The sequence below is a fragment of the Heliangelus exortis genome, chromosome 3 (genome assembly GCF_036169615.1).
Source record: "Heliangelus exortis chromosome 3, bHelExo1.hap1, whole genome shotgun sequence".
NCBI lineage: Eukaryota > Metazoa > Chordata > Aves > Apodiformes > Trochilidae > Heliangelus > Heliangelus exortis.
Genome location: NC_092424.1, coordinates 22,252,034 through 22,276,352, shown reverse-complemented (window position 1 = coordinate 22,276,352; position 24,319 = coordinate 22,252,034). Strand labels below are relative to the sequence as shown.

Genomic DNA, 24,319 nt, shown 5'->3' with positions numbered 1-24,319 from the left:
ACCAAGCAGAAATACACAGATATTTTGTCACACTTGCAAGGAAGTTGATGTAGAAAATTGATTGGCTCTACTCAGACAGCCTGAGCTTTGCTACTTGTATCTGTGAGTCCATCTCATCCTTTGCCATGCTCACAATATGAGAGTCTACTTGCAAGGCAACCAGGGAGTTAGGTAATTTATGAGCCAAATAAAAAATCCAGGTATGGCACAGCAATGGGTGGCTGAAGATACTGTACCTAACATTTCAGCCACTCTTTTTTATAAAAGAGGGTAGAAGTAAATTCTAAAGCTGAGGGTGAGGGAAAGACACCTTGTGGCTTTGTGTCAATGAGTGGAGCTACTGCTGTGGCACCTTAATGTAATGAAGCACTTCCATAGCTGAGTCAGGGAACTGAGGCAATTAAATTTTTTTTTGTTTTCTTTGTAGTTGGCTTCCCCAAGGGGTTCTCAAGTCAGTGCTGCTACCAGAAGAAATGCTTGCCAAGGCTTGCTGACTGTGCATCTGTACAGATCCTAGGAGTGCCTCTTCAGTGTTGCCAAGTCAGGTTAGCTCAAGTCACTCACATGCTACTATTAAACTAAACTGGTTGACTGTTCATAGTTGGACAGTGAGAGGCATAACTTCCAACATGGCACTATTGGTAAAAGTACCATCATAAACTGTCATGGTCATTCCCAAATCCCACTTGGCAATTAGAGGGTAAACACTGAGGACAGAAACAGCAGTAAGCAGTATCCTCTGCTGGGAAAAACCTTCAAGTTACATAAGGTGGGATTTGTATATACACACAAGATTTGGGAATAATATCTAAAAAGCTTAATTTGGTTATAAAACATGGAGCACAGAGTTTCTGTAAATCCTTTAGAAGGAAAGTTAATTCAGAGGTACAGCTTGCTAGCTCAAAACAAGAGTTCACTTCTTTGAATATTTAGTTCAGCAAATCTCAGGTAAAGACAGCACTGGTTACCTTAAACCACTTGGCATAGGATTTGTATGAGGAATTATTTTTCTAAGCTTTTGAAATGATGATTTTATTACGGTAACGCCAAGGCAGCTGGATATAGAGGAATATAAGTTTCAGTTAACTCTCCTAGGCTGTGCATCAGGCTGACAACAGATTAAGATGAAAGAAATTATGGCTGGTGGTCTGTGAAACAATTTGTTCCACTAAACTAGTTGAAAGGAAAAAATCTCATAGCCCCACACAATGTTATTAATACAAGTGGCAACTCATTAGTGTGAATCATCCCTAGGTAGCCATTCACAAGATACAGGAGATAATGGTTTGGCGACAGAACATTTCTGGAGGAGGAAAATGCCGTGAAAGAAGTGGAGGAACATGAAATTCTATTGTTGAAATGCCTGACAACCCTTCTAGGGTCCACATCTCCTTATTCTGCAACCTCTTGTTTACAAGGGCATGTAAGAATCCTCATGAAAAACTAGCCAAGGTACATTGTGGCCCACACAGTGGCTCTAATAGTTAAAATTCAGTCAAAGTTCAATCCCAAACCTACTTATTTTAGGTTATGTTTCTACTACTTCCATCTACCTCAATATCCAGAAGTAGGTTAAAATTAAACTAAAAAACTTCTTTATTCCTGTTCTGCCCCAGATACCAGACCTATTCAGATAATCACTTTTTAAAAATCCACTTTTCTTAAATAAGAGTAATTTTAAAAATACCTGAAGCACTAACTTACCTTTCCTACGTTCTTAATAGCTTCTCCTCAAAGCTCATGGGGTCATGGCCTGCAATTCAGCAAGAAGGAGGAAGTTGTTCTGACCCCTATTATGTGTGTCTGAGTGCTTTTGCCAAAAGATGCAACCTGATCACGGCTATTTTTCTTTTTCCAAAAAAGCACACTAATCATTTCCTTTTGCTTCATAGCTGTAAGAGACCTTTCACAAAAGCCAGTTTCTCTCAAGTAATTTATTTCTTTGCAAAATACAATCTACAACATAAAATACAAACCAGCATGCTTTCCTCTTACCCCTTTCAGCTACCATACTGTTCATACTACTGTAAAGTAGCTGTGAAAATTTCAGATGGAAAACATCTTAGTTGGATCACACCCCCTTCAAATACCTTAATTCTTTTGCTGTAGGAAAACTTAATAGGGATTCAGAAGTCTGGTTTTCTTGTTGTTTGGTTGTTTTAAAGATCATATGAACTATTATACAAGAAGACAAAGTAAATGCACCAACCTAAGACATGGATCTTCTACTAGCTCCCCCTGGGGAAAATATGACTGAGGAGTTAGTATCATTACCCAGCAGGACAGTGATCTCATTTCAGTGACCTTGTTCTTTCAGCATCAGTGACAACTTACAATGGCAGAGCATTTAATATTAATATGTTAACTCTGCCAAGTGCTTCTAAAATATCAAGTGCCCCTCCCCCAGTTTTACAAGCTATTATTTTTTAGATGTTGTATCATGAAAGTGTTATAAAGTTGTTATAAGCAGTTATTAATGCTTCTGCTACAGGCTGAATCTGTAAGAAGTGACCAAGGAACTGGCTGTTATCGGATGCCTGTTTGGGATGGATCAAGCTAATTTTTCTAATGCACTTTGTCAGTATTCTATTTCAGGGAAGTGACAAGCTTGGTCTTAACAGCTGTAGTGCTGATGGCTCAAGAGCCAGCAGAGTCTGTTAAGACAGAAGCTTTCAGACTGGGAAAAGTACAGGAATGGCAAGAGGAGTACAGGCATTACATACTTGATTATATTTTGTCTCCTCTTAGACTATAATCACTGTTGGACAGAGGCAGGGTGTTTGAAAGTCTTTTATGTTTACTTAACACAATCATTGCTTCCCTGCTGGAAGTAAGAATTGAGCCACTAGAGGAATAACTGCAGAAATGCCATTCGACATGAAGAGTCTCAGATCTACCTCCAGCAAGTTGCTCTACACACATTCCAACACTTGCTTTTCAGGAGGGTGTAATGATTTACACACTGTTCTTAAGTAGAGGCAGTTTCAATGGCAGATTAGTAACATAAACTGACAAGCTCTATGTGCTTGTCAAAAACACACAGCAGAGCTGTTGTTGTCTTTGGACTGTAACAGTTGCCATGTAAAAAAGACTCAATTTTTCTTTATATAAAAATCCATCATCTCAAATCAGTAAGGCCATGAGTAAGTATTGTGTGGATTTTCCACACTCAGCTGACAGCAGCTGTTAATGGCTTTAAAAACAGAATAAAACCCCAAGTTTATGAATGTCTGGCAACTGTGTAATCCCAGTGCATCTTTGTTGGTGTTGCTAAATCTGGTGCTGATACCAGTGTCAAGACCCATCAGATGCATACTGCTTCAGTCATTCTGTGTCTTTCTGTGGAAGTATGTGCAGATCTTCCTCATGGAAACTGTGGTGGCAACCTAGAAAAACAAACAAACAAACCAAACCAATAAGAAACCCTTCTCACCTAGCTGTTCATATCCTGCCAGAGTCTTAAAGTCATCCCTTCAACATTGCTCCAGTGTTTAGCTTCCCAAATAAAATCATAAATGAAAGTTTCTTTACTATAATCTGTCTCACAGATAAGAAACTTACTACAGGAAACACTGACTAAAACCTAGTGTTTTCTTAGTGCCATAGGAAAAACACTCTGTTTTTCAGCTTGCCTACAGCAGGTAAGAGGGCTGCAGGTTTTCAAGATGTAGCAGATCAATGAATGCTGCTGGTATTTCAGTCACTCCCTCAGGCTTGCAGTAGAACAAAAGAGCATCTTGAAATCTGAATTAGAGCATACTTGGCAGGAAAGGTTCTACAGTAATCTTTCGCCAGGACAAATCTTTTTGTCTTATGTTTAAACACGTAAAGCATAAAGTACAAGTAGTTTTAGGTTTAATATAGCCAAGATTTCTTGGCACAACCACAATATGAAGAGTGTGGCTGCTATGCGTAACTTAAGGAGCAGTGGCTTGTCCACTTCACATCTGATAGAAGCACTGGAAGAGGTGAAATCAGGTAAGACATGAGATACTTTACCAAAATAAGCCTTAGTGATGGCAACAACTTCTAGCATATCACAAAATCAATTGAGAATGCGACCAAAATTTGATGAGTGAAAATTTACCTAACTTTTGCTGAAATAAGTCAAAGACATTATAGACCTCTATAGAGCCCAGTTCCAGGCACAAGTCAAGTTTGGCTTGTTTTAAAAAACATCATTACTGTTTCCCAGTTTGCATGTTAAACCCTCATGCTAACTTTATAGTTGCTTTATAAGCTTTACTTTCAGATCCTGGGATGAGCTCTGTGCCAGGCTTCTACACCAAAAGTAGGATTATGTAGGTGAAGTCCTGTCCTCTGACTCTTTGCAATTCCTTTCTTTTCTGCTAGTGTTCAATGAAGAAACTGAAGGCATTATTTAATATGGGTAACAAATTATTTTGCTACCTGAGCTAGAAGAAAACTTAGCTCTTTCTTCCAGTGCTGAAGTGGCTTTCCATTAGCACGGACAGGCAGATGTGACAGTGCACACATAAACAGTGGATCTGCCAGGAAAGGTGCCATTGTCATTGTGCTTCTCAAAGCAGAGCTGTATTTCAGATGATGGTTACATCCTCCAAAAACCTGGCTGGGGACTGGGAGGCATTCTGAGCTCTCAAGTCCTGAGTGAAGTGAGTGAAATCAACATCCTAACAATTCCTGCATGGGGGGACATTGTAGATAACACCATTAATGTATCTGACTTATTAGGCCAGAAATCATCCCTTTTGTCTGCAAATAAGAGGGATCAGATAATTCTTTGAATGCCTGAGCAGGAGAGAACAAGCGAAGGAAGAGTGGCAGCTAGGGGTCACTTCTTTCATGGCCACTGTCACTGTTCTACTTACAGTTTTTGGTGAGGTGGCCACTGCCACAGGCTCTTGTCGTTTGGTACTGGGACTGGAAGACGTTGAGGGGCTGTTTGAAGTGCTCTGGCTGCCAGTTCTGCTGGGACGGAGCTTCTCTCCCAGAGCAGACAACCAATTTTTTCTTTCTGGTGAACTATTCTCTTTATCTACTACCTCTGCCTCTTCCCCACGGGGAGGTCTGAAAACATGGAGGGGAGTTTGAATGCCCAGTGGATTTGTAGGGCTTCCAAGAGAGGAAGGCTCTTTTAGGCTATGGCCAGAGCCTTCACAATCATTATCCAAGTCAACGAGGCTGAGAGCGCCTTCCTCACAAGCTTTTTGGTCTTCAACCAAGTGACACAAATTCATCTTGGATTTCTTAGCTGTGTGGTCCAGTTCAGTCACACAGCTACAGGCCTGCAGACACTTCTGCCCCACATTATCCTCCTTGCTGCAGTCCAGCCTTCTCTTGGCACGCTTTTCAAACTGCAAGTGTGGGCCTTTAGGAGGGCAAGCAGCTTCCAGGAGACCTTGGGTGACTTCTGCCAGGGCTTTCCTAGGAGAAGGAGCCTTTTTCCCCACTTCTGGAGAAGAGCTAGGAGTCCTTGTCACCCAATGTTTAATGGACATTTTGGAGGAAGGGATCAGCTTGGGAGAAGCACACGGGCTGGCTCCACTCCCCTTGGCTGGGGTGCAGTCTGCAGCCATGTGGGTTTTGGGAGTGCCTGTTGGAGTGTTGGTAGAGAGGGGAAGGTCTCCAGAATAAATGGGAGCACAGGCAGCCGGCTGTGGCGAGGAAATGCACGGGCTGCCTACGGTGAAGGCCTTGGCAGGAGTAGCCTGTGGGTTGGCTGGCAGTCCTGGGAGGGATGAAATGAATAGTCTGATGAGGAACACAGAACAGCAGACTACAGACAGACCCTTTATAAACACCCCTTCCAATGAGGAAACTAATTCAGCACTGACCCTGCTTCTCAGACATATCAGTTTGAATTAAGAGTTTGCATAAATCCCACTAATTTCAGTCAAACTGGTACAATTCTTATGTGAAATCCTGTATCATATTGATAAATATAATACAGTATATTTGTGTGATGTCTGAAGTCTATCCCTTCTGTAATGAGCACTCTTATGCGAGCTGCAGCCAAAGGACTAATGGATGGACAAAATAGATCTTGAATCTTCCAAGCTGATCCAGCCTTGCTGGAAGCTTTGCAGTGGCTTGATTCAGACAGCTCTGTACTGAGATGCTGCTTGAGACCAAGACTGGTGCCCACCCATGCTGCCACCTTTAATGGCTTCATACCTGAGTTGAGGGACAAAGGTACTATGAGCAGGTCCCACAGCTAATTACAATACCAAGGAATCCTTACACTGTAATATCCTACCATATGAACAATGCTGCTAGTCAGGTGTTAATAGCTGCATATTTTAAAGATTTGAAAAAAAAAAACCAAAACCAAAAACGAGTGTGAGAACAGGAAAGACATACTTTCATTCTCATGTCTTTTTGCTGGAAGATTTTCTCCAATGCTATATTAGTATGAACAGCAGTTATATACCACACCCAAGGAAATGAGAAATTCTTCACCTCCTGAACAAGGACTGACATTCTAAAGAAAATAAAATCTGTCACGGTAGTAAGTTATTCCTCTAAACCAAATTATTCTCAAACAGATATTCTACAGTGGCTTTTCAGCTCACTTGCCAAGTTGTAAACACCTCTGCTTTTAAAAAAGATGTTCTGAACACCCAGCTTCTTAAAACAGTAGTCATAGGGGCATAAGGACCTTGCTAGTAACAGTGGGAATCATTCATGGCAAAGATATTGGTTTGCAGCAGTATTAGAGGGGTTTTTAAATACTTTTGTCAATTTTTTTTATTTCTGGCACTCTCAGAGAACATGGTAGCAGGTTTACTAGATGCCTGCTTTCTCATTCATCTAACTTGCAATTAAATGGAGTAGCACCTTAGTTACTCTACACATTTCCACTGCTGATCACAACAGCTCTAAGCATTCTCTGTATACCAGGGGTTTAATCAGAACTCCTAATTCTCAGCATTAGTACTGTGTTCTAAATTGCTTCATTAGAACAATGAGGAGTCTAAGTGTGAATAACCTGACATTTTCCCTAGGACGCTGGGCTGTCTCACAAATAACATAATGAGTATCTACTTGACCTCTGATTATATACCCTACTAAGCCTCTTTTGATCCTTCCTTTTACTGTATTCTCTAGTATCCAAAATACAAGCTGTGGTATATCAGAGCAAAATTAAATAGGCTCCTGTATTAACAGATCCTGCTACAAATCATTCTACCACACAAAATAGAGATGCTTCAATCTGCACTAAGAGAAACTGTGAAGATTAGTTGTCGTAATCTTTACTTTGATGAGCACTTACAAGACAACTGTATCTCAGCTGGGGAATTAGTTGCACTTTAAAAATCTAAGCTCTTGGAGGCAGAAGTAGCAATCTCAGCAACCCTTGATGACAACCTACAAATTCATAAAGCAGAAATACTGCATCATCGCTAGTGGAGTGTGAGCGCTTTCAATCTCAAACCACTCTAAAAGTTATACTGTGGAGACACTGGATAAGGAAAAAAAGCTATCTGGAGAGTTGGATGTGTGACATGGCAAGACGCAATCCCAAACTTGAGAAACATCCTCAAACTTGAGGTAAAGAGTATGAAGTACAGGCTTTTTTGTGAGACCACACACATTAGTCAGGCTTCTACTATGACAGTTCCAGGCTGTTTCCATTTATGCTGCCATTGCATGCAGTACAATACTGTAAATACTTAGAGTCAACCTGCATCACAGCAAAGCAGGTTATTTCAGATGCTTCCTACCTCCTCTACTACCAGTCTTCTAGTGTGACATTATCAGTCTCCAGATTTAAGAGCCACAAATTGTCCATGCACAGGTCTGCTCTGGAAATTTGGTTACACAAAACCAGAAAGTAGTGCAGCTTAGGAAAACCACAAAAATAATTTCCAAAGGAAACTGTGCTTTCTACCATTGACGATACAGGTCAACAGTCAATACAGAACCTCAGTCTCAGAATTTGTTCCACACAAATGGGTGGGGAACTATCTATATCTCATCCCAGCAGGTCTGAAGTAGTACTTAGCTTGCCAGCTCTGAATGAGTCTCTGCAGACAACTCCTATATTCCAGCAGCACGTGCTCTATGTTCAAGAGCCAAGGTCAGCAGGAAGCCTGCTTTTGTGTGTGCAGTGTCTGTGTACTTCCTCTTCCCTTCTGTGTTACTTTAATGCAGCACAGAGCAAGGAGAGAGGAGTTATTTTTCTAGTATGATTGCCAAAACTGACTTGTGAAGTTTTCATGTACAAGCTTCAGGTTGTACACTAACTAAGCCAAAACTTCAGGTTTTAGATTTCTAGACTAGACCGATGTTTACTTCTCTTTTGCTGAAACAGGTACACAAAGTGATTTTTGAGCCCTCTCTGAAGCAGTCTGTGCTCATACAAACCATTTACCAGCTACAGAGCAGACCTGGCGCTCTCCCTGCTATTGTCCTGCAAACTTCCTGCAAGACTGTTACTGGCAAAAGGTTAGAGGTAATTTTATCCCATGAGTGGGATATGGAGACCTTCAGCCTTTATTTGTATAAGCCAAGGTGAAATTCATCTGAAGGGAAAATCTCACTAGGCGAAAAGATAGGTGGAATGCAGGAAATGATACCACCAGCTGCTGGGAAGAAGTTGTATTCTTAGTTTTAGAGTTACCTATAATGAGAAGCTCATCTTATTTCACTTTGTTGGGGGTTTATTCTTCTTTTCCCTACTCTGCTGTAATGAAATGCAAAATTCAGATAACTCAAAGTAGTGCTATGATCCAGCACTCCTTTCTCCTGGTCTTTAGTACTGTCCAGTGAGTAGCTTCTCCACAAAACCCAGATCTGCTTGCTAGCTGTGAGAGCATGCTGCCTGGCTTGTCTGATTGCCTAGGCTTTGCAGAAAAGTGTTGCACTTGTTACCTAGCCTTCACATGTGAATAATTGGTTGCTACTGGTTAATTCTGGAACATTATGATCACATCATGACTTTCTATGTGTATTTTTGAAATACTTTACAATGTGGCATTTGTCTGTATAAACAGCACCATTGTGTGGAGCTGAAGGAGGAGATGTTATATTGTTAGCAGAAGCAAAGAAATCTGTGCAGAGTTCAACTACTGGGCAGGAAGAAACAGTTCAGAGTTCCAAGGTTGTATATTTGCCATCAGCCCTTTACTAGTCAATAGTAAACTGGAAAAAGTATACGATCTTTCTGCTCTCGGTTATTATTTGATATTAAAAAAAAGTGTGACTTGTTGCTAAAGTGCATGCTACACATGACAGCTCCTTTAGGTCTTCATTTATTGAAGCCTGCTGATACCCACTGATGATGTGGCTGCCTGACGAGCTGTATTAATGTGTTTGTACTGTATTAATGAGTATTTGCTTCACAGACTGGTCATAGAGATTCTGGCAAATTTGCAGGCTGTTTTAGCCAGCTTGTCTTGTTGGCTGCAGTAGTGTTTACAAGTAAAAGTGTTTGGGTACATGAATTATTGCCTAATAGGAAAAAAAATAGAAGACTAATAAGAAGGCTAATAAAAGCCAAAGGTTTCTTTTGGTATAGAGAACAGCCAAAATTCAGAAGCCACATTGCAGAGCAAGGCACCTCAGCACAAGGACCTTACCTGCTCCACATTGTCCTTTTGCTTTCTTCTGAGTGACCCAGCCCACCAAGTTGATTTTGTGGAACGCTGATTTCTCCTCCTCAGGACAACGTTGTAAGCGCCAAATCCTCACGGTGTTGTCATCAGAGCATGTGGCAATCTACAATATAAATTACTTCGGTGGAGTAACCAGGGCACGTCTTATGGTTCACTGGCCAAGTGAACTAGAACAGCTACACGTGACACACTGTGCTAATGAGAACAAGGGTGAAGTCTCATTGAAGGTGTACAAGATTTGCCCATTAAGCAAACAAAACAACCCAACTCCGCTTCATTGCTGTACTAGAAAGCAGTATTTACTTTAAAGCAGACAGGGTTACTGCCTTCTTGTCTTTCTGTTAGAGAAATCTCGGTCACTAGGAACCATTTGCCTTGCATAGCTCTGTAACACTGTGACTCCCTGCTCAGGAAGGGCCAGCTCATATTTTCAGGTTTCAGTCACTTGGTAGGCAAAAGCACCCATGCTGCTTCTTGAACCTGCATCTAGGTCTGTCTGCTACTCAGTACCTGCTTGGGGATGAACATTTGCAACACAATGAGAAGGTGACATTGGAAGGCTGTTGCACTAGTCTTAAATGCTATCTCTAGAGTCAGATGTCAGCAGTATCTGGCAGAGAAACCAACTCTGCTAGAAATATTGGTCCAGATTCCTGCTGCAGCATCACGCCCTCCAAAAAGATCTGTGGAATCTTGTCAGAAGAAGCAGTAGAACCTACCCAGCTCACATTTAATGGCTCTCTTTGGACAGATTAGATGGTGTCTCACATAGGATTTAGCAGCAAGAAAAACTAAATGATGTAGCCAAGTTCTTAGAAATCCGGATGGAAAAGTGCTTCTGCTCTGATCACTGTAGAACCAGTATCATCCCCACAGAAATCAACTTTACCTCTCAAATAATTCCAAGCAGCTTCCTGACCTGTCTTAGCACCACATTTTTCACTTTTCTTCATGCTTCAGCTTTTAGACAATGGCTGACTATTTACCTGTGTCAGTAATGATTTAAAGGCTGTATAGCTCTGCATTTCCAACACATCATGATCAGGATGCCTGAAATCTGTGATCTAGATCATCTACATTCTCATATTTTTGTGCATCTTGGACACAGAACAATTCATCCTGTATCCTTGAAAGATTTCCACCCTCCTACACACCAGTGATTTTCTGAAGACCCAGTGCTATAGTGCAAGCTAGGGAAAGTGGCTGCCTTGACTAATACTGTGGGGTGAAAGAAACTCTGGCTATTACTCAGATACTGTCCAGAATTTTTCAAGATTACTTCTCATTTTGAGCTAGGCCCATTGTCTGAACCAGCCTCCAACAATTCTCTTCTTTTTAGTGATAGCTGGTGGATAATTACTGTCCCAATTTCACTGTTGTTCTTTGGGTGTGCACACATATATGTCATAAAAATATCTAAGAAATGAAAAGAATCCACAGTTTTAAAAGGCTGTACAGAACTACTGCCACAGACTAGCAGATGTGGTCATATAGATACAGAAGCTGTATGTATAGAACCATAAAACAAGCTTTTGGCTTATGAAAGACCTGATTAAATGGTTTCACAGTTTGGTCTCTTACAGGGAGTGTTACAAGCTTTGGTCATCAGAGGTCTTTGTTCATTTGTGATTTCCTAGGTCTTATCAAATAGCCTATAATAACTGAAAATAATGAGAAAGTTCCAATACAATTTATTCATGTGACAAACTTGGTTTACTCTTTCTCCCAACAAGGTTTGAAATAACTGACAAAAAATTTCCTCCCAAATAAACAAATGCTGCTGCAGGTTTGAAATACAGATGTTGCCACATCACATCTATTGTTTCATAGGAAAGACAATTTTCCAGAAAACAAACCTTAGTGAAGTCTGAAGGACACCAAGCAATGGAGGTAACTTCTTGAGAGTGACCAAGGAGTATCCATGGAGGAAGGCTGGGCTCAGACACCTTAAAAATTGCATAGAAAAATAAGTATACAGTCAGAATTCCTGCAGCCTAATATATATCACTACAAAAAGACTCCAGAGCCCACCTGTGAACCATGAGAATACTTTATTTCTTATATGAAATTCAGTATATCAAACACTCTCAGCCTGTTGTCATGAGGCAACAACTGAAGGAGCCCTAAGAAGCACTTCATGTTTCATTTCTCAAGGTGAAGCAGTTGGTCAGAACTGAAATGTACTGACTTGGCTAGAAATACTGGTGCCGCTCCTGCTACACACAGGATTTCAGGCTCCAGAGCTGTCAGCCCAAAACATGACACAAGCATTTTACTATTGTAAGTACCTCTACCTGTTCCAGGTAAGATGCTTAAAGGTTTAGGAAACTCATACTTTCAATATGAGGCAAATATACATTCTGCTGCCATTTGACAAATGTCCCAATCCCAAGACAGTGGCTTATTAGAAAAGTAAAACCTCCACTAACAAAATCCTAGAGATGAACCATCACTGGCTTCAGAACTGGCATTTGTGTGATGGCCAAGTGCCTCTACCTCCTCCAACCAACCAGCTGGACCAGAGACCCTCTTAAGAGTTCATGAAAAAGCTTCCTGATTCACTCATGCTCATTACGCTCTCTACAACTACCTGAAAGGAGGATGGAGCCAGGCGGGGGTTGGTCTCTTTTCCCAGGCAACTCTCAGCAAGACAAGAGGGCACGGTCTTAAATTGTGCCGGGGGAAGTTCAGATTGGATATTAGAAAGAATTTTTTCACGGAAAGGGTGATCAGATATTGGAACGGGCTGCCTGGGGAAGTGGTGGACTCGTCATCCCTGGAGACATTTAAAAAGCGACTCGATATGGCACTCAGTGCCATAGTCTAGTGACTGTGGCGGTAGTTGTTCAAGGGTTGGACTCGATGATCTCTGAGGTCCCTTCCAACCCAGCCTATTCTATGATTCTATGATTCTATGATTATACTTCATTTCTCTTACACCCTTCACAAAAAACTTTTTCCTGTTCTACAGTATTACTATTAATCTTTGATTACTGCTCCTGCAAGTGACAAACGCAGATGAAGCTCGCATTAAGTGGCCCATGGAAGAAAACACACACACACACACATCCAAGTTTTGTATGCTTTCAGCAGGCAATGCTTTCAGAAGCTATGAGTCACATTAATTATGAGACATTATAAGGGGGATTTTTCAAGGGGATTTGCATAAATGACTAAGTGAATGAACAGATCCTTTAGTGTGTGGGTAAAGGAGTAGACATTACGTACAGATTTCAAAAGAAGATGTAAGACAGAGAAGGCTCCTGATTTATCAACCTTTTTTCTTGTGGATCACCTCCTAAAACAATCCGCAAAATCACAATTTAACATCCAGATTCAAATCTTAAAAGTTGTTCTGATACAAACAGGTTCATCTTAAGAGGCTGGGTTTTCTCCTGGCATAGCAAAGGCAACCACTTTTTATCCACTATGGACTATTATCCACTAAATGCTTTGGTCAGAGTACTCCATTCTCTGCCAAAACATGCAATACCATGGAAACTAAATCCTTATTTAGGGAATAAACAAGAGAAGATCTTGGTGCAGAGAGCACCTTGGTTTACATTTAACAGTGGTCTTGCTATACACACATAACAGATACAATAGCAGTCTAGTAGCCACTGATTGCTGAAAGGAAAGCAGAGGCAGAGAATTATTCTTGCTGAGACACACCGGTTTTACACTATACTACTGTAAATTAAACCAGCTAATATTATTGTGAACTAAGGGAGAATGCATAGTTATAGCTGTGTACACTGTGTTTTGCAGAAGGCTGCTGGCCAGCCTGTGCCTGTTAAGTCAGGATTAGCCACAGCACATGTTGCTTTTTGCCTGATTTGACAGGATATTGGTGGGGAAGTTAGGGCTATTGTGGAAAGGTTAAAATGAGAAACCTAGGAAATGAGACACTATTAGTTACTCTACTCACTGCAGCAGCTGTTGTATCCATCATCAGGGTTCAGCATAAAATGGTTTATATATGTTCGTGCATAAGATTCAAGCACTAAAATTCAACTGCTATGACAGACAAATGGGTAACTTAATCTGGTCACCAGAGTGGTCTGTACAGAGGATTTAAAGGACAATAGAACTATGGAAGTATACGTCTACAATAGATACTTTTTTAATACCAGGAAGGTAACTCAGTTAGATACCATCTTTGTAGAGAGAAAATTATCTGCTTTCTGGATTTTATAATCTTAGGCCTAAACTAGTAATTAAAAAAAACAAACCTACAAACACAATGAAGTGAGTGTTCATTGCCTGGAAGTGATTTATATATGGAAACAGGCTGAAAGTGCAACTTCGTCAGCAACAACTTCCAGCCACAGTATCCTTGGGAACTGCTGATCCCAAACCAATTTAAAACTGCTGCAAAACTTTCTGAGAGAAATAATCTGGGTGCACAAGGTCTTCCTCTGCCCTTCACTACTTGAGATACGAAAAACTAGTGCTCTTCATTAAGTTCTTTCCAACATTACCTGTTAATTTCTCATGCAATATCTAACCATGGTTTTTTCACAGCATAGTTAATTCTCATCCCATGAAAAGATATATATGTTTCAGAGTCAATTAAATCTGTCAATGTTTAAAACAAATTAAGTAGCCTCTGGTTATCATACATCTTGAAAGAGACAGTTTAGCAGGAAGTGCCACTTTCTAACACGACCATAGGATTAAAATATAAGCAATCATATGATTATTTATTTAATAAATATGCCATATGATCTGTCACTCACATGTGAGACAAACAGAAACTTTTTGTACACTAATGCATTTTGAATGTGCTTAAATGCTCAAACTTTGAGATGTAATGACATCCTTGAATGCTCTCAGCCCAGCCCCAGCCTGCATTCCAAGAATGCATCAAGCCATGTGAACACAGGATGCGCAGCCCAGGTTTGCACAGGTATTTTTGCTGAGCTCGCACAGAACATGATGAAGGTTAAAATTACACCACTTGGCATGGGAATAGTCATGCTACTGCACTCCTGCTTCTTCTGAGTAAGCAACCTACTTCTTTGCAAGTGTTCTCCCAATCAAAGTGAATACATGCTCAAGCCACAGTCACAGCAGGCTGTATCTCTGCTCTCAAAGGATTGTATTCTACTTTCCAACTCATTGTGAAATGGGTAAACCAGTCAGCATTCCTTAAAAATTACCCCAAAGCTGAAATAAGCAGTCACCTGTGGTTTCTGTCTATTCTACTTTAGATAAGAAGTCCATATATCTGTTCTCATATGGCTGTCGAGTATGGAGAGCAGAACTTGAAACATGCATTATTTGCATGACATTTGCATTTCCTACATGTCAGCACAAGATGCCAAATGACGAAGCCTCTCAGCTGTCAGACGGTGCTTTGGAATTTTGCTGAAGGCTCTGGTTGAGCCCTTGCTGTAATACAAAGGCTTCAACTACTGTAAATTAGGTATGTCCGAATTACCTATGTCCGAAGCAAGAGTTGGAAAAAGGGGGAGTGGAGAGAGACGGTGTCCTAACAATTAAATTGTTAGTTTTCTATTTATGTGCTCCATTGCTAAATATGAAACAAGATCTGTCTACTTGTCATAGCTGGCTGAATCACCAGGATTGAAAGATGATTTAAATGCCCATTAAAATCAGATTAAGATCAGCAACTTGTAATAAGCAGCAGTGATGACTTATTGATGGCAGGAGGTTAGCTCTGTTTTACATTAAACAGTTACATCTAGCCTTGACAGCAACACACTCTGGGCAAAACATGCCAGGAGCTAACCTCAAGTTGCTCTGAGTAGGAGTGGGAAGGCAGGGAGTGTCCTACATGAAGATGAAAAGCAAATGAAATGGAAGACCAGAGCAGCTCTGGCTTGCACACTTGGGTCTGTCCCAGTTGCCTCACCTTCCAGATGTACGCATTGCAGTCACTTGACCCACTAACCAGGAACTGGTCATCTGGGCTGGTGCTGGATTTGATGTAAAAGGTTGAATTCTGATGCCCGCTGAAAACTGCCACTGTGAGAAGAAAAAATAAGAAAAAAAAGGCCCATTCGATCACAGCAGTTGAATGAGTTGCACAAGCAGGGCTGATCTTACAGGCTTTTCCTGCCTAGCCACATAACCTCTGGAGAAAGTGGTTGCACTGCTCCCTCACTCTGGGCCTCTGGGGCAGGAAGTCTTTATTCTTCAACTGAAGCCCTTCAGGCTTCCATAATGACTCAGGTTTACCTAAACAGCTCTCTCCACAGCATTAGGAAGCAGTAGCAGCTTCATTAAAGCTTTAGCTTTGCTCGTCATGAGCAGGCTGAGACATCACCTGGGCTGCCCCACTGCCCTGGTGAAAGTTCCTTGTTTCTTCCTGTCAGCCACCACCACCAGCATTGCTACATTAACAGGGGTAGTTGTGCTTAGAAAAAGCGTAGAATGAGCATTCTTCCATGGAGGTGGCAAAGAATTGTAGATTGGGTTGGAGGGACCATCTAGATCATCTAGTTCCAACACCCCTGCCTCCTACTAGACCAGGTTGCTCCAAGCCCCATCCAGCCTGGCCTTAAAACACTTCCAGGCACTTGCTTCTCCTTCTTCCCACTGCCAGCATCTTTATTTCATCAACAAAACTTGCATCATGTCAGCCATGTTTCCCACCTTCCTTATATTTAAAGCTTCAGCATTTGCTAAAACCCTGAAACCACGACCCCAAGTGGCTGCTGTTTCCCCTACTGCCAGGATCAGAGGAGCAGGCAGCCAGCACAGGAGCCAAATATGGATTTAGAGCACTTAGTCACACAATATCCCATCCTCTCCTTGGGGCAGAAAGGAGATGAGTTTCCTGATGCAGTGCCCAGCACTGCCTTGACCATCCCTATTTTAACAGTGTTTTTGGCTAAGGTGTTGACCCACAGACCAGAGGACCTTTAGCAGCCATTGAAAACCTCGGAGAACCCAAAAGTTCCCTTGATCCCTTCCTGCAGCTCTCTCAGGACTGTGGTTACAGAGCAGTGAGTCCTTTCCCAAGCCAGACACGCTGACAGGTCCTGTTACAGAGAGGATTTCCTCACGTCCCCCCACATCCTAAAGCTGCCCACGTGCCAGGCAAGCGCAGGCGCAGTGGGGAGGAAAGGCGGGGAGTGGGGAGAGAGGCACGGACTGACCGGCCGACCCACGGGCTGGGGCTGCCCTCTGTGGGAACAGCAGTAGCCCCTTCATCCAGCTGGGTGATCCACATCCCTCCTGGGCTTTATCAGCTGCTTAGGAAGCTGAGGGTGGGATGCCCTGTGCTTTACCAGGAGCCTATTCTGGCGGGAGGATGGGCCAATGAGCGTATTTCCACAGCTCATCCGGGGTTAACCTCAACAAGTGGGTTATTAATATTGGCTCCTTGCACTGCTTCTGTCTTTGGAACCAATCCCACCCGCCAGACAGCCTTCCTGGAGAGACAGAAGGACACATTGTGCATTTAATTTCAGTTAACTGAGAGACAAGACGCAATAGAAACTAAAGTCATGTGTCTGGCTGGAATGCTTCTAACAAGTTTTGCCACTTTCTGAGAAGCAACCACTGGCCTATGACAAAGCAACTTAGTATACTGAGATCTGTGGGCTGACTTTCCAACACAAGTCACAGGTGCAGAGCTGAAGGCATATAAAAAGCTGAAGCATCCACCAAATGCTGGGGATGCTTTCTCCCAGAAACTGTGGTAAAAGTTGAATTTAAAGGACTCCTTAAAATATCTGAATATGATCATTTTATATGGATTCATATATAAGAGCTTGGAAAAACCAGAGAGTGCCAATAAGCAGAATATTCAAACTTGCTTCGGGTGGGTAGCAGCTGGACACCAGCCATTCCTCATCAGATAACATGAAACTACCCTTCGTGTCAGTCTGGGTGAACCAGCATCTGCACTTATACGAGTTTTTGTGCTATTAATTTTATATGGCTTAACACAAAATAGTAACAGCCCTTGTAACAGGTGCCTTGTCTGCCAGGTAGCTTTAGCCATAAGAAGGTGGAATAGGTTTCCTAAGCATTCGACCTGGTCTTTTTAAGTCACAGGGAGAAACTTGCCTTTCTGTGCTCTGTAGCATATATTTTTTGCAGCTAGCTCCACACATAACTTGCTTACCTGGAGTGGTCCTTAAACTTGCCATATTGAACATGTAGATGATGTCATCAGTGCAGTTAGCAAACAGATTATTACCAGTGGAATCCAGAACCAGGCTGGAATATCCTGTGTCGACAAAGAGAAAAGTTCTTCATGAGAATAACTTCACACACACAAAAAAACCCATGAACATTTTGGAAAACAGGCATTTAGAAAGAATCTCTAGCAGGTATCAGGATGTCATTGGAAAGTTCATTTGTTTCACAGGGTGCCTGGTGGTGAAGGAAGGATTCTAGAATAGCATCTACATTTTCTTATGAACATTCGGGGTGATACTTACAGAGGAATCTCATCTTCAGAACAGTCAAGGAATTTGTTTTATAGTTTCAAGTGGATAACAGGAACAACCAGTTGGAGAAGAAGCGATTAAAAACAAACAGAAACCCTCATACTTTGGTAGAATAAGCCAACTTCTGATTTGCTAGTGATTTAAGTGCAAGAAAAATCTTTCCCTGCAAATGGATTATTTCACAACCAGCTCCTGGAGGACTTGCCTCACGTTTTTGGGACTGACACTGACCACCATCACCACATTAAGATAGCGGAATAGAGGAGTCATCAGGAATTACTGTGTTGGATCAGAGCAGTGCAAGGCATTAAGACACAAAGTAGCACAGAGCAACATAAACAAGACCACTACAGTTTTTGGTAAAAAACCAGCTTCCAGAGTTGCTAGAGTCTGGAAGGTTACCATGTAAAAACCCAGTCTGGTCTGTCAGCTTTGTAAGGTACAATGCAAAGTAAGAGTTAAATCCAATTTCTACTTATGCATCAAAAGTACTTGCTAAATTCAAGAGCTCCACTATCCTCTCCATTTCTGGAAATACACTGATTTGCATTGCACCTTATTGTTGGTGCAATGATACAAAAATGGGGTACTCTCACTCTTCAGTGTGAAAATTTGGCATTGGCAATACCAAATACCCTGCTGAGCTTGTCAGTCTGATCAATAATTGGCTAAAACGCGAAGAGGTGGCACTGCCAGTACTTGTTAAATTCACTTTGCAATTTATTGGAGGATTAATTTCAATTAAAGGAGGATTATTTAACAAATACATCCTCCAATAACTTACCAAGTTTGCGAGTACTGGTCCCAGGGTAACAAAAACACTTGAAAGGCACTGGGTCCTGACGGTAAGCAGCATAGTTTTTGCGCAAGTCCCATACTTTGATCACACTGAAACAGAAAACACGAGTCTTCAACTCTGAAAATTTCTTTTGCAACACTGACAGGGCTTTCTTAGAGCACAGGAAGACAGGTTGCTCACTACTGAGGAATGTCCAGTGCTAAGGAGCACAACTGAGCAGAAGCAGAGCAGAGAAATGCTGAAAGTAAAACAATTGCTCTGCTGGGTATAAATGAGGAAGCAGCACTGTCTTCTGTAACTAACACAAGACACAACAAAAGCCTGAAAGACAATGTTCTCCAGCTAGTAAAAGGAAGCACAAAGATGCCTTTACACTGTTTATACTGTTCCAAAAATAAAGACCTTGAAGCTTTTTCTTGCTTTCCAGGAGCAAGGCTCTCTCATGAGCAATAGGCAAGGGAATTGATGTTGTCTGCCTCAGAGAGGCTCTGACCACATGGAGACTCCTTAAGAATCAAGTCTTAAGAGGGTAATCTCCATACTAATCAATGAGACAGCTTGCTCTGGCTCCAAGATGCTGCAATGGATCTGGCACCTGAAAGAATGCATCTTTTGTAACTCAAGGCAACATTTTCTCAAGCACGCCTGCACATAGGCAGGCACCAACCACCCACTTACATCCCAAAACAGCTCACTGTCTAACAATAGCCTGTTTATGTGTAGTCCCATAGGTCCCTGATAACAGAAAGAGATGAGAAGAATTGCACTTCTACCCCATAGTTAAGACACTAAAATGAGCATTTACCACATATGCACAATTTAGTCCAGCACTGCAATCTTCAGTAAGGAAGAAAAGTAGTAGTTTTGCCAATACAAGCTGGCAGTGTAGGTGCTGATCCTGCCTAATAATAACAGTAGCCTTGTGGGCCCCTGAGTGATCTTAAAAAAAAAAAAAAAAAAAAAAAAAGGCTCCCAACTTTTCTGTGCCCCTAAGAACACAAAGAATAGACAGAAAAGCAGGCATCCTCCCTCTTTACCCATCAACAGCTCCTGCAGAGATAAGAGTATGCTCATCCTGAAGCAGCACCACGGTTACACTCTGCTGGAAATCCTTAAAAAGAAAGAAAAGAAAAAAAAAAAGAACATTATTTTCTTTCAAGGTCAGCAAGACTTTGCTGCTTAGTTCAAGGCCAAGCAAATACCGAGATAACCTCCTCGTAGCCAGGCAGGAGCATTTGGAAATACCAGATGCCATTTAGGGCACAACAATCCTTTAAACACCCCCACCAGTGAAATGGCTCCTGAGTGGTAAGTGTTTCTTCACATGGCATTTGCACAAAGATGGCTTTGACAGCATGTGTGTTGTTAGACAACAAAACAATGTCTAAAATTAGCCATTGCAGGTGACCATGAAACAAAAACCTACCTCTGCAAAGATAAATGGAAGTATTTACCACATTCGAGCCAAATATATATTACAATAATTATTTAGAAAGGCTTCTGTAAATCACACTGTCTTCAAAAGAGACCTATATTTAATTTGTTCCCCAGATACATACCACCAAGGGAGCAAGTCCTCTTAGGTTCTGCCTTTTCTTCTTTGGTTTGGAAGGAGTCTGCTTATCAACTACATTGTGTGCTCCACTGATTTGATTCACCTGCCTATAAAATCCATCTGAAAGAAATCAAAGACATCTCTATCAATAGTTTCTATGCAATTTTGCTATCACTTTATTAAAGCAGGCATTAGCTTGGAATAAGTCCTTAAAAGTGGCTGAGACTGACCTTTAAAATCATTAATATATTCTGAAAAAAAAACTGTTTGTTACATACAAAACCAATGAGAAAAGCAGAGCAGAAAACAGAAGCATATATTTCAAAAAATTGTCAGTGTAGCATGGACATAGAAACTCAGACTGATCTACAGACTGCCTTTGGAAATCATTACCTCTTGGTCTGGTCTTTGGCGTGTATCCTGGTCTGGAGTATTCAACTCATCTCATCTTGAGCAGAACTGCACTCAGGGGAAGGCTTCCAGTGCTTTTCCACTCCATTTTATAATTTTCTATTTAGCTTTGTCTGCTACTTTGCCCTTTTTGAATTTTACTGCTTGACTAGACTAAAGTGACTTTTCTACTTTTTTTCCTGTAGCTCCTACTCCTGTCATGTGGAGCCTCCCTTTTCCTTCCTTGCCAGTCTGGAGACAGGGAATCTGGGACAGATGAAAGTGAGACATCTTCTGGCAGCACAGGCCAGGGAACTAGGAAGAGGCATAAGGACATGACCTGTCCAGGGGAGGAATAGCTCCAGGAAACAGAAAGAGAGGAGCAAAATGGGCTCTCACTGCACTGCAGAGGTGTTCTCACAATATAATGGGTTGCTCCTAGCAGTCACAAGTTCCTTCAATTTCTGCCTTTCTTCTTACTCTGGCAGGAACCTTTCCATCTTTGCTTCACGCCTCTGGATGACTGACCTGAACAATCTCACCCAGCTTATCTATCTCTGTGCTGTCCCACACAGGGATGTATCCTATACCCCTTTATCTCCTTACCAATACACAGGGTATTATCATGCCAGCATGTTAAGCATGCTGCAAACTGGAGACTGTTACAAAGTGGAAAAATACGTAATACATACATTTTGCTCTATTAAAGCTGTATGCTGTTATCTGACAATCCTCTTACTAAAGTGTTACCTGTCTTCTAACCAAAAGCATTAGCCCAAGAAGTACATCTGAGTACTATTTTTACATGAGAAACTGAGCTTTTCTGATAGGTATCTGAAAGTTGTTACCTTTCTTGTTGCATCTGGTATCCCAAACCATAATGTTTCCATCTCTGCCTCCTGTACAGAAGACAGCTATGGGAGAGAAAAAGAGTGCTATTAGCTTCCAAGGTGCTAATTTAATTAACTGGATGCAGTACAATGCCCTCCATGTGCCTCTGGCTCTTCTGCCCCAACATTTTGGGTTCCAGTCTTAGAAATACAAAAATCAGGCCAATATTCCTCCATTCTCTTTGACTAGAATCCTTACTCTTCCTAGTCTTTTTTAACTACAACTCTACAGGAACTTGCTTATGAAAAGATTATTTACACACTTAGTAGGTGTCATATCCTAAACTTGCCCGAGGTCAGAAATGTATGGATGTTACCACTGGGTCACTGTGAGGTCCCAACAAGTTAGTTTTACTTCACTGTCTGGGTCACTGTTCAGCCAGCCTGTGGTATTTGATGCTGTCCATTTCCAAAGCCCCTTTTTAGCCCCCCGAAGTACCCGTGTGGTAGGGAGAAAGATGACAATAAAAACAGACAACAGGGAATATCAACATTTACCTTTCTCAAATCTAGAAAAAGCAACTGACTTGAGGCTACACTGGTGACCTTTGCATATGCCAAGAAGCTCGCCAGCTCTCACATCCCACACTTTGGCTGTCTGATCTCCTGAAGCAGTGACCTTCAGAGGAAAAAATAAAAAGCTTTAGTCATTTTGTGCACACAGTTGCTAAAGGATTGAAAAACAAAGTTAGATGGCAAAAGACTGCTTACAATCTTGTGTTCCCCTGGAACCCAGGCAAGGTCAAATACAGCATTTGAGTGAGCCTGCCATTCTAAAAACAAAACAAAAGACAAGATTAGTTCAGTGCACTGCAGCATGCTATTTTGCAGAAGACCAAAGAAATCAGAGAAACTGTCAACTGCTTGTCTTAGGCAACACATAACAATTCATCTGCTACTGCTGTTGTAAGAGCACACTCATGCTACTGCTTTGTCAAGAAGACTCAGCAGCATATACGAAAGGAAATAAGTATCACCCACATTTATGTTTAAACGACTTGCAAAAAGCTTTGATTCCAGTAAATCATGTATTTGACACATCAAATTATGATCATATTCTATATAATATTTACCTTTAAAGGTCAGTTTGCTGGTAGTTTGAGCTTCAGTATCATACAGCCTAACAAACCCTTCTTCATTTGCAACTGCAAGTACATGCTCCAAATTTGGGGCTGAAAAGAAATTCAAACATATTTTTGTGTTATGTGGCTGGTCCATGATCATGCCCTTGCTCTTTGTGAAGGGCCACAGACACTTTAAATATAATACACTGCAGATAGTTAGCTGTGAAAGAAACACTATTGACATAGCTATTTAAATGTTCAAAATGCAGGCATCTTGGAAAGTATTTCTTCTGGATATTCTATACAGCAACTGCTATACATGGAAAATCAAACTTCTCCAGGAGAAATTTTTGAGATAACAGCCTTTTTCACCAGTTATCATAGTTTTCTAGATACAGTTTTCTGTGTCTATACTACATATACTACTACAACCTCCAATAATTGCTATGGCTTGGAAAAGCAGGAAGCTGCCTTGGATAAAGGTATGAGCTCACAGCAAAAATACAGTGATACAAACGAAAGAGCTTTGTCCTTAAGAACCAGGAAATTCCATGCTTTCTCCACTCGTCACATATGTATAGTTGGGAAAGGCTACACATCTAAGTAACATGTGTACAACTCTGCCAATTCTTCATTCTATTTTTTCATCCTGCTGTATCTTTTACATATTTTTAACAAACCTCTGTTCTTCAACTATGTGGCCTCACGCTGTCACCCAGAGGACATACCGTGAAACACACAAAGCTGAAACAGAGACACAAAAGCTTTGCATTTGCTTCTTTAGGGGATACTTTCCTCCAACTCAACTGGAAGCACCGAGATACAATTTGTATCACATCTAGGTGCAAGTACAATATTGCCAGCTCTCCCTAAAACAAGAAACTCTGAATCTAAATGAGATATACGAGAAAATAAAATAAAACAAAACAAAAACAGGTGTCCACCCCCTGACCCCTGAAAGGACCTTTTGGAAGGTTACTTTACCTGAAGAAAAGGTACAGCCGAAAGGAGGGACCGGCATTCCCGTTTCCCCGTAAGAGAGGTGGTCATCTTCCCGGCTGCACTGGTAGCTATCCAAGAGATGCTGTAGGGGGAGCGGAGAGGTCCGACCTACAACGAGACAGAGAGACGGTGACGGCACTAGGCAGCACGGGATCGGATGCGGGGAACCCCCAGACCCCCATAGCGGCCGTGGCGGCGCCCAAACCGCCAACTTCGCCGCCAGGCGAGTCTAACTCGGGGGCACCGAGCCCACCGCTCTGATGGCGACCGGCCCGGACTCAAGCTGCGCCGGTCCGGCGCCCAAGAAATAGGCAGCGGCGGAGCGGGAGGGGTCGGGACAGATGAGGTATGGGTTAGGATCCGTCGGGTCGGGATACTCACAGGGGAGTGCGGCTGCGGATCGGCTGAGGAGAGCGCGGCAGAGCATGGCTGAAGGGACAGGCAGAGCGGGCAGACCCGGCTTCTGGCGCCTACTCCCGCCACCAACCGACCCGCCAAACGCGCCTCGGCCCCTGATTGGGCAACAGGCGCCGACTGCGCCGCGCCCTTTCCCCTCTGATTGGGTGGCACAGAGGAGGGGCGGGGCAGGGC

The 24,319-nt window shown here is 42.0% G+C and overlaps 1 protein-coding gene across 1 annotated transcript; it reads right to left on the bottom strand.

Annotated features, from left to right (window-relative positions):
• Positions 1-1,919: 1,919 nt before the first annotated feature.
• On the bottom strand, positions 1,920-24,203 carry DTL (denticleless E3 ubiquitin protein ligase homolog). Its single transcript, XM_071739596.1, has 15 exons — positions 24,110-24,203; positions 23,711-23,836; positions 22,736-22,834; positions 22,374-22,435; positions 22,161-22,281; positions 21,621-21,686; positions 20,387-20,502; positions 19,865-19,938; positions 18,813-18,916; positions 17,701-17,805; positions 15,478-15,590; positions 11,456-11,545; positions 9,564-9,702; positions 4,851-5,710; positions 1,920-3,386 (listed from the first exon to the last, which is right to left on the bottom strand). The coding sequence occupies exons 1-15, from the start codon at positions 24,153-24,155 to the stop codon at positions 3,321-3,323; spliced, it is 2,187 nt and encodes a 728-aa protein (XP_071595697.1). The 5' UTR covers positions 24,156-24,203; the 3' UTR covers positions 1,920-3,320.
• Between the last annotated feature and the right edge of the window lie 116 nt (positions 24,204-24,319).

Coding starts and splice junctions, on each gene's coding strand:
- DTL (XM_071739596.1), bottom strand. CDS start 24,155: ATGCTCTGCCGCGCTCTCCTCAGCCGATCCGCAGCCGCACTCCCCT. Junction 11,546..15,477: donor GCAATGCGTACATCTGGAAG/GTGAGGCAACTG, acceptor GCAATTTTTAAG/GTGTCTGAGCCCAGCCTTCC. Junction 3,387..4,850: donor TGGCCACCTCACCAAAAACT/GTAAGTAGAACA, acceptor TTGTTTTTCTAG/GTTGCCACCACAGTTTCCAT.